The sequence below is a fragment of the Wasmannia auropunctata genome, unplaced genomic scaffold, assembly GCF_000956235.1.
Source record: "Wasmannia auropunctata unplaced genomic scaffold, wasmannia.A_1.0 LD335728.1, whole genome shotgun sequence".
Taxonomy (NCBI): Eukaryota; Metazoa; Arthropoda; class Insecta; order Hymenoptera; family Formicidae; genus Wasmannia; species Wasmannia auropunctata.
Genome location: NW_012027162.1, coordinates 59,247 through 69,870, shown reverse-complemented (window position 1 = coordinate 69,870; position 10,624 = coordinate 59,247). Strand labels below are relative to the sequence as shown.

The 10,624-nt window shown below is 35.1% G+C and overlaps 1 protein-coding gene across 1 annotated transcript; it reads left to right on the top strand.

The window, feature by feature from the left end:
* The first annotated feature begins 4,066 nt into the window (after positions 1–4,066).
* Positions 4,067–9,483, top strand: LOC105456292 (actin-like protein 6B). The gene is made up of 6 exons (XM_011700239.1): positions 4,067–4,102; positions 4,208–4,408; positions 5,245–5,682; positions 8,234–8,574; positions 8,953–9,048; positions 9,301–9,483. Exons 1-6 carry the CDS (start codon positions 4,078–4,080, stop codon positions 9,463–9,465), a joined length of 1,266 nt encoding a protein of 421 aa, XP_011698541.1. The 5' UTR covers positions 4,067–4,077; the 3' UTR covers positions 9,466–9,483.
* The last annotated feature ends 1,141 nt before the right edge of the window (positions 9,484–10,624 follow it).

The window sequence follows — 10,624 nt, the reverse complement described above, 5'->3', positions numbered from 1 at the left end:
CTCACGACAATGCGTCCTGGGCGCGGGACACTTGTGTGCATGCATATCGAAGCGAGCAATACGCGATCTCTCCGAACATTTTCCCCCTTGTCTTCCAGTCGATTCGATATACATCGAGCATCCATCCTGCATTCATCGCGCTAATTCGAAACTCACACCATCTTCCGCTTCTCCGCGAAGAGTGTTTACCGTACACGTGTATCTAATGATAAGTAAAAAAAAAAAAAAGAAAGAAAGTAACGCGCCGGATCAATTCGTCGTTGTCGTCAGTGTCGTTTTAACCTTATCCGCGAGAGACTGAGAGAATCGTATATATAGGTTTAGGTTTAGCGCTCGACGTCCGTCGCAAGCGGCGCTCTTGCGCGGGTCTCTGCAGCGAAATCGTAGCGTAAAGGTGCCTTTTCATGCTGACGCTCGACGCTCATTTTTGGCGTCAAAATTACGTGATCATAGTTGGCTTGCACGAAAAGCGGCAATATCAAGTATAATGTCAATCGTATAATTCGTATATCTAAAATGTTCCGAACAAAATAACAACAGCCTTTGACGCTAAAGCTGAGAAAATCCAGCTTCTTTTTTTGACGCTAGCGTCAAAGTCGAAGTCACACGTGATTACCAAAAATTCAACATGTTGATTTCTTTATGTCTTACTGAGTTTTGATTAAGCTTTTCTGTGTGCCGTGGCTTTAACGCTAAAACAAGCGTCTCATGAATTTGCACCTTAAGAGTTGATAAAGGATAAAGTGTTTACGTTGATAACGGAAAAGCCTCTGTCACAGACGCGAGTGTCGCGAGAGGAATCGAATATGCGACGCGACGTCGAGCGTAAACCTGGTCTTAGTAGACGAGTTACCACGTAGCGTAAACATAACGGCCGAAACGTAATGTCTGTATAAAGCTGTCTATTACTGCTGTACCCGTTGTACACCTCGCTCATCACAAACTGCCGCGCGTGCATCACACGCCATCCGAGAGATCCAGCCTCCTCTTTCCCCTCCCCCTCCTCCTCCTCCCGACAGATGAAAGTAGTGATGAAGTGTAGGAGATCGAAGAAAACGCGATGCCAGTCTGCGTCGATTAACGATCGACGGACCTCTTATTATATGATGATAATAATGATAATGATGATGATGATAATGATGATGATGATGATGAAGATGATGATGTTGATGATGAAGATAATGATGATGATAATCTGAGAAATTATTGAAATTATTGAAATATAGAGAAAAGTGCTGTTTTGCGAGTGTCATCGCAGCCTCCGCGATACCACGTGATTGCCATCGAATCAGTTTCGCCGATAAGTCACCCATTGGATTATTGTTCACACTCGGTCGGGTGACGATGAATTTTTCGACCAGTCGGTTTAAGTCCCCCCTTCCCCCTCCCGTGCCGCCATGCCCCTATGCCCTGTCCTCCTCTCCCCGTTATTTCGGTCCACGAATCATTCGCGCGAGGTGGAGGAAAGCGAAAGGAGTCGCCCTGTTGATGATATATCGTCTATCTTTACGACACACGAAATGATTTACCACGAAATTCGTACTATTGTGTTTTAGACGACTTTAGATTGTTTATATTCTATTTACTTTGTAAAATATACAACACTAATTCCATATTGGAAACGTGCTCGTGCCTGTGTGTAATTTCTTTACCCGTCCGTCTGCCTCCCGTCCAGTATAAAGCCTGTTCTAATTGCAAATCTATTTTGCAGTATATCCTTATTGATTGGCGCAAAAGAATCTTTGCGCAATATAGCAATATTTTATCAAATATTATTAGAAGAGCTTCTTTTTTATTGTTTCAGAAAGAAATATTAATTTTATCGTTGTTCCTTCTCCGTGATGTTACATAAATGATGCTTTCGCCGTGCTTATTTTACATCATTTTCACGAAGATTAAATATTTCAACAGTTTGCATGTTAACAAAATTAATTTCTTACAAACAATTTGATCTTAATTTTTGGCTTTAAAAGACAAAGGATATCCTAACACGCTCGTCTCACGGCTACGTGCCGATGCATGTATAAACGGGAATTAACAATTAATTCCACAAGCGACACGTTAAGCTGGATTTAGATCAAACAAACAAGCGCGAGCAAACGCGAATAAACGAAAATTATTCAACAAAGTTCGTTACTGTAAGATTCGCGAGAATTATTATTTTATACAAAAATAACTTTATTCGATAAATTTTATAATAATTTCTTATAGTATCTTTATTACTCGCGTGTTACAAGATATGTATTCTTCTGTTGGACTCGAATTATTCGAATCGACTCGACGAACTGCCGCTGCAGAGGATCTTTTATTTATATCAAAAATTGGAGATATGGAAAATTCTAGAGTTAGCGAGTCATCGAAAAGTACACAGTATTCTTAATCTTATATTGTTAGAAAAACGCATGATTCATCGTTATCTTGCAATATCCTAAGATGTACATTAGGGTGGACCTTATATTTATACTTGGTGAAAAATGTTTTTGCGAATTTTTTTCACGACGCCTCCTAAAGTTGTTCCGGTTGGTGAAAAAAACATTGTGTAAAAGTTGAGCTCGATCGGATAACGGAAAGACGTGGCACAATCCTGTTAAAGTTGAAACAAATATTTTTTTCACAAAAAACGAGGAAATCCGATGAAAAGAATTCTGAATAAAGATTAAATGATTTTCTTAGTAAATGTTGACTATGATAGTATGTTTTTTAATAAATATAGTATATTTAAATCGTATTTTATATATATGTGTATACGAAATATATCGTATTTTTATAGTTATAAGCAAGAAGGAAAATAAAGATATCAATACATTGTTTGCATCCATATATTTTACAATCTATTGTATAATAATATTTAAATTTATTGTAATTTTACAAAAATTAATAAGAATAGATTTATGGACATTTAGATGCTGAGTTCTTTAATGTGACACAATATGAAAAATGAATTATTTTTTCTCCTCATTTCTCGACAAAATTTGATTAAAATCCTGTATGAGTTTAATTCCTCGTTCTACTCTCATTTACGACTTTAAACGTTTTCGTAATTTTCATATCAATTTCATATCAATTTCATTAAACAAGCTGCATTTACTTTTTTTAAAAAGTTTAGAAGAAACATGTTTATTCGTCGATAGTTTTGAATTATAAAGTTTTCATGCACTAAATTTCAAAAATATAAATCATAAATCTATACTAAAATAAAATTTAATATAATTTTAAATTGAGAGTTAATTGCATAATTCACTCAGGTGTTTTTCTCTTTTTCTCTCTTTCTCTGAAGCATATTACGGAAATATTGCTATTTAATATTTGCAAAAAACAAACTTGATATTTACAAAGTGTTCCGGGAATTAATTTAAAAACTTCAAGTTAGATGTGCCACGTCTTCCCGTTGTCCAATCGAGCTCAACTTTTACACAATTTTTTTTTCACCAAATGGAACAACTTTAGGGGGCGTCGTGAAAAAAATTCAAAAGTCAAAAATGAGGTTACTTTATTAGAAAGTAGACCTAAAAATTAGGTCTACTTTAATGTACATGTATATCAAGTAAAAGAAATGCTTTTAGAACTTACTAATCAAAAAAGAATACTTTTAGGTAAACTTATACATTTTATTATCAAGTAAAGGGACGATGGTCAAACATTATGTAATTATTGATAGCACTTCCTTATGATCGATTTTTGATTCGGTAAATCATTTGAGCCGTATAGACAAAGGTGTTCAAAAGCCGTATAGTATTTTTATAATATTCTTTTTTCTGAAATGCTCTCACGCGGCAATTTAATTTATAAATGACTTACCTATTTATCAATTACTTGAGGAGTTTAAATTAAATTAAATTAAATTCTACAGAAAGATCATATTACGTGTTCGTCGTTATTAAAACCAACGATTAGTCTTGAGAAGATAAACAGTGCATTCCTCTCAATTCGAATACGAATGCGGGAACGTGTGTATGTGTGTATGCGTATGTGCGTATGTAGGTGTGCACGTTTGCATGTGCGCGTGAGTGTATATACATATTAAGGGTGAAACAGTCCATCCGGGCATGCGCCAGGCTTCCTCTCCCTTCAGATACTATGAGCGGTGGTGTCTACGGCGGTGGTAAGTACGGGGCCGCGCTCCATAATTATTCCGACTAGAAAAAGGACGCGTTTGTTTATACGTCGCACTAATTCCGCGCGGTGGTTTCCGCGATTGTTACGCCAGACGAGGTAGGTGCTATCATCTTCGACGTCGGACACCAGAGCCTCCGCGTGGGATATGGCGGCGAGGACACGCCGAAAGCCGAGATCCCGACGACCCTCGGGGTGTGGGAGGAACCCGCCGACCCCGGCGGAATCGACTGCAACAACGTCACCAGGAAGCAATACAACATCGACGTCACGGCGATCCAAGTGCGAAAGAAGGGTACGTCCCGTCACGTTTTATTCCCATCTTATTCAATTAATTAAATATAATAATACAAAATATGACTAAACATTTGACTAAATTAAACATCAAAAGTGAGAATGTGTTTCAGATTATTTTTTGTACTTTGTATTTCATGTAATTTATTTATTATATATCATATTATGTGATAATAACGCTTCTGCAACTAATAATAATTAGAGAGACCGATAGTTTAATCGTTAATATTCTGATAAGTATTATTTAAATAGCAACATATGTATATAAGTTCTTTGAAATATTTGTAAGACAATAATAATTTTCATAATTAATCGAATGTAGAAAAATGTGGAAAATATAATCTGCAGATTTTACATAATGTGCATACATAATAATTTCATAAATAAATAAATGTTGTTTTTCGTGAAGAAACGTAATCAACTGCAGGCGTTCTAGAGTTTTTAAAATTGATTTATTCGGGCACAAAATTTCATACAAGAAAATTTTATTTCATTTTTTATCGCATTTTTTTTTTAATTTACCTTCTAGTTACATTACAAAATACTCTGTACAAAATATTTTTTTATGTAAAATTTGAATACAATCAGCTATAAATATTATAAAAAATACATAATTCATTATAACTAATACATTATAACTAATCTAATAAATACATAATCTAATAAATACATTATAACTAATCTAATAAATACATAATCTAATAAATACATTATAACTAATCTAATTTAATCTGAAATTAATCAATAAAATTATAACATCATTACCAGCAAATCTTTATATTTTACTTACTCTGTTATAAAACTTTCACAATACTGAAAAATCCAATTTCGAATCAGATATGGAGATAGTGAGCCTGATGAAGGACGGCATGATCGACGACTGGGACATGTTCGAGCGACTGACCGAGTACACGTACAAGCAACGACTGCACGCCTTAGCCGAGCACCATCCGATCCTGATGACCGAGTGCCCGTGGAACACCAGACTGAAGCGCGAGAAGCTGTTGGAGCTCATGTTCGAGAAGTTCAACGTGCCGGCCATGTACATCTGCAAGAACGCCGTGTTGGCCGCTTACGCGAACGGCAGGTCCACGGCGATGGTGGTGGACAGCGGTGCCACGCACACCAGCGCGGTGCCGGTCCACGACGGTTACGTTATCACCCAGGGAATCGTCAAGAGTCCCCTGGGTGGTGACTTTATTACTATGCAATGTAGACAGTTCTTCGAAGAGAAAGACGTCGAACTGATGCCGGCCTGTCTTGTCGCCAGTAAAGGTAAATAATGGTTCGCAGTTTTTCTAAATATATAAATATGTTAAAATTTATATTAAAATTAATAATAGTATAGGACAAGGAGCCAAGCTAGATATTCGTGCTAAACAAAATATATTAATTAGAGGTGTGCGAATAGTTTGATTTTGAATTAAATCGAATAGAATCACAGTAGATTCGATTCGAATTCGTTTTCGAATCTGCAAAATTCGAAATCGAATAGTTCGAGAATTTCGAATTAACAATGGTTCGATTTCGAATCGATCGCCTAATGTAATGTTAATCTGAGAAAACTTGATTTAGATTCGATTCGTATTTGAATTAAAGAGATTCGATTCGATTCGATTCGACCATGCAAATACTTGATTCGCACACCTTTAATATTAATGAAAATTAATTACATACGGTAATTTACGATCGTTTCGGCTTGACAACAAGCTCTCCTCAGTGGTATTTTACAATTTCTTAAACGTGTGTCACATTCTTTTGTTACATAAAAATGAAAGTCATGGACGTCTTTAGATTTGTTAAGGGGTCTCACAATCCCTGAGATTTTAAAATGATACCTTAAGTTTGGGATTTTTTGTGAATAAATGGGTAACTTTATTTAAAACCTGCTTAGAAAACATTATTGTATATACATATATAAGAAACCAAACAAATATTTTTTTTCTTATGTCCAAAATGGCGGCGCACTGGCCTACACTTGCGGAATCCCTTTTTTTCTATCGGTGTATAGAATTTTAGGCACACGGTTTGGACTTGAACAAAACATAAAGAATTTTCATTATCTACATATTAAAAACTAGAAATGTACGTAGGGATTTTTCAAAATATTGATTTTTCTCAAAATCGCAGCTATTTTATGAAAGATTTGTATTGACAAAAATACGAACTTCTTATAAAAATAGCTGCCATTTCGATAAAAATCAATATTTAAAAAAATCCCTACGTACGTCTCTAATCTTTAATATGTAGGTACGTAGATAATGAAAATTCTTTGTGTTTTGTTCAAGAGCAAACCATGTGCCTATGGAATCCTGTACATCGATTTGAAAAAATGAATTCCGGAAGTAGACCATTGCGTCGCCATTTTGTGCATAAAAAAATATAAAAATATTTTTTTGGTTTCTCATATATGTACAGCAATGTCCTCTAAACAGCTTTTAAATAAATCATTTTAAATTAATCATCTATTTAGCCACAAAAAAATCCCAAACTTAGGTATCATTTTAAGGCCTCGGGGGTGGTGAGACCCCTTAAGTTATGTCTAATAAAATAAAAAAACGGCCATTCGAACAAACACATCTTTTCATCCGCGTGAATTAAATTAAAAAACACAAAGTGATTCGGGCTTTGATTAATTAATTAATTTTAAATTTTAATTATCGGAGCCTGAATCGCTTTGTGTTTTTTAACCCTTAGCTGAAGCACTATCTGTATTTCCCGATTCTGGAGCACTGGGTGTGCAACACTCAACGTTTTCAATTGCGTATATCTTTGTATGTAACGCATAGAATTTGAATTTTTTTAATTGGTACGTCAAATTGTCCGAAAGGAGAATAAATGGTGCAAAAATCGAGAAATTGAAAATATTCGAGATATTCAGGAGATATTCAGGAGAAAAGGAAAAGAAAATTTTTTAATTTTGGTTTTTTTTTAAATTCGTAGTTTTGAGGGAAAAACCGTTAACGAGATTTCTCTAGCGGGTTTTTAAAGGTAATTGAATGTACTTTAAGAAAAAATACCATTATTTCAATTATTTTTAAAAAGTAGATTTTGCTATGGGTATAGTACAGCCATAGGCTGACAAATTGCGACTTTGGAAAATTTTCTGTTGACCTTTGGAGACTGCTGTGGTGGCGAATTAGTAGTGGGGGTATAAAACTTTCTTTAGCCCCTATTCGATTCCCCCCTATCTTTACGGCTTGTAAATGCCTAGCATTATTATATACAGTCTGGGTGTCCTTAAAGCTCTAACCAAGGGTTAATGTAATTTACGCGGGCGAAAAGATGTGTTTGTCCGGATTACCGCTTTTTGATTTTAATAATATTTATATTACTTATTTATTAAATAAATAACTTAAATATATGTATATATGTGTGTGAAAGAAATTTATGTATAATAACGTAAATTAATTATTATAGTTGTCTTCCACAGAAAAGAAGATTTAATCGAATTAGTTAAAAAATATAATTTAGATTCCAACGGTCTGCGAAGAATTCTAGGATAATGATTAAAAGTCAAACTCTTGATATGCAGTAAATGAATAAAAGTTGAAAGGTTAAAAAATGCGCAAATTAAAAGGCAGTTATAATAGATAAATAAATAAAATTTCTTTGACGTAATATTGATAAAAAGACAGAACGATTTCTTCACAGAGTCTTCATTAGCTAAATAAAATTTACATAATTTAGAATTTGGAATTAAAACTCTGGAATACAATAGATTATAAGTAAATAAAAAACTTAACAAGAACATTGCAAGCAGAACACAGAACAATTTTAGAATTATTTTCAAAGATTTCTGCTTACAAATTCACGTTTCTTCTAGACGTAGTACGAGAGAGGGATCCGCCTCGCTGGACGAAACGACCCGGGCCGCAACCAACGTCGTCCTGGCTGAGCTACATGGTGCGAGAGGTGCTGCAGGACTTCCAGATGAACTGCCTGCAAGTGTCGGACAGTCCCTACGACGAAGACATGGCGAACACTCTGCCTATGAAGCATTTCGAATTTCCGACCGGCTACAACGACGATTTCGGATCAGTGAGGCTCATGATACCCGAGGCTCTCTTTGACCCCAGTAACGTTAAGGGTGTAGGCGCGAGTATTTTAGGAGTTGGCCCTTTGGTCACCACGAGTGTCGGAATGTGCGACATGGACATTAGACCAGTATGTACCTTTTCAATCTTTATACCATTTATATTATCCACAAAATTTATGCACTTTGATTAGGTTAAATTATTGACACTCTTTTCTTGACGCATTTTTGAAATCGATTTTGCGTACGGAATCTGTGATCACCTAATCATGCTATTATATAAATTCTGTTCTTAAGAAAAATGGATTTATTTGATAATTAATTGTAAGATAAAATGCAGTATGAAACGTATATTCGTCATTAAATTGATCAATTGCAATGTAGAAAATAATTACACCTATTAAAAATATTCACTTTTTGTCGAGCTTCAAACTTGATGTACGCTATTGCATTATTTATCAAATGACGCGAGACATTAACATTTATAAATAATACAATTTGTGTTGCAGAGTCTATATGGCAGTGTAGTGGTGACCGGCGGCAATTCCTGTCTTCAGGGATTCAGCGAGAGACTGAATCGAGACCTGGCCAGTAAGACCCCACCGGTAAGGTTGTTTTGTATATAATTGACACTTACTATTTGTTACCAAATCTTTATATTCCCAGATAGAAGCAGATGTCATAAATGACATCAATTGACGTCAATTCTTATATTATTTGTGACTTAGATAAGTGATAAAATAAAACTACAATGACGTCTTTGTGATATTATATGATTTCATAATGATATTATTATTATTACTTCTGCGTTCTACTTTATATGGATTTATGACGCAAAACGCAATTTTTATTCACAGAGCATGAGACTGAAAATAATAAGCGCGAACAGCTCGAGCGAGCGGCGTTACGGTGCCTGGATCGGCGGTTCGATCCTCAGCTCCTTGGGCTCGTTCCAGCAAATGTGGCTGTCGCGTCAGGAATATGAGGAATCCGGCAAACTCATTTTAGAAAGATGCGCGTAATTCAATAACGGAGAAATTAAAAAATCACGGACGTTCCGTTTTTTTAGTAAATTGATTACCTTCTTAATATTTCCAGTTTGTTAATAACTTCGCTTTCCAAATAAACGCAAAAGACATCTGAAGGACGTAAATGAAAATTTTAAAAGGAATTCGTTCAGAAAGTTAGAATATTCTTGCAATTATTTCTTACATATTTGTTACCTGGATAATTATTACGTATAAATGGCATAAAAGGAGAGAGAGAGAGAGACTCGTTAATTTTTAATCTGATCGCAGATACCAATCAAATGTCTTACGCGAACATTAGAAGCGATTTACGTAATGGCGACGGTCATGTAACGTTAAAAGCCGTCCTCGTGAGCAACAACCATCAAACTCGTTCTGAAGCGCCTAAAAATTTAACTGCTCTAAAGCGTTATTTTTTAAAGTAGTGTGATTTTTTTCACACTCTGTGAGAGATGAATGACATAGATTAACATGCAGGATGTTTCCTCATGCAATTTTGCGCACCTAGAATTGCATTAGCATCAGAAAGTGCGATTAATCAAAAACATCTTGTATAATGCATAAATTGCAAGTAAGCAATGTTTAATCGACAACTCGCTTAGATGCCAGTGTCAGATAGACGTATATAAATGATGTGTAACACGCGCGGCTTATAAGAATACAGTTCCTAATAATTGCTCCGTGAAATCTTCCATATATCGTATCTTAGAAGAGGAGAATCACTTCCCGTTAATGCCACTTCTAGCAAACGTAGATGAATACAATGTATAGCCTCATCGCGCAACAGATTTTTATTGTTTTACTAGAAACTTATTTTTATTACACATTTATTTGCTGTAAGCACAAAATACTCGTTTTACACATCGAGACAATAGAGACATATCGCAAATGTCTTCGTTTTAATTGCATTATCCTTAAAAAAAGAAAGGTAACACATAATAACGTAATAAAAGCAGTAATATCTCTAGCATCGTATAGTCGCTATTTACTTCCTGCTAAATATAAAAATATTATCACATGTGAGTCATGCATTATATTAATCTTAGAACTACATTAGACGTGTGCGAATAGTTCGAATTCGAGTCGAATCGAATCGAATCACAGTAGATTCGATTCGATTCGTTTTCGAATCTGCAAGATTCGAAATCGAATA

Excerpts from the sequence above, each read along its gene's own strand:
- LOC105456292 (XM_011700239.1), top strand. The coding sequence starts at position 4,078 with ATGAGCGGTGGTGTCTACGGCGGTG. Across the intron at positions 4,103-4,207 it reads CGGTGGTGTCTACGGCGGTG|ACGAGGTAGGTGCTATCATC; the intron begins GTAAGTACGGGG and ends TTGTTACGCCAG. Across the intron at positions 9,049-9,300 it reads TGGCCAGTAAGACCCCACCG|AGCATGAGACTGAAAATAAT; the intron begins GTAAGGTTGTTT and ends TTTTATTCACAG.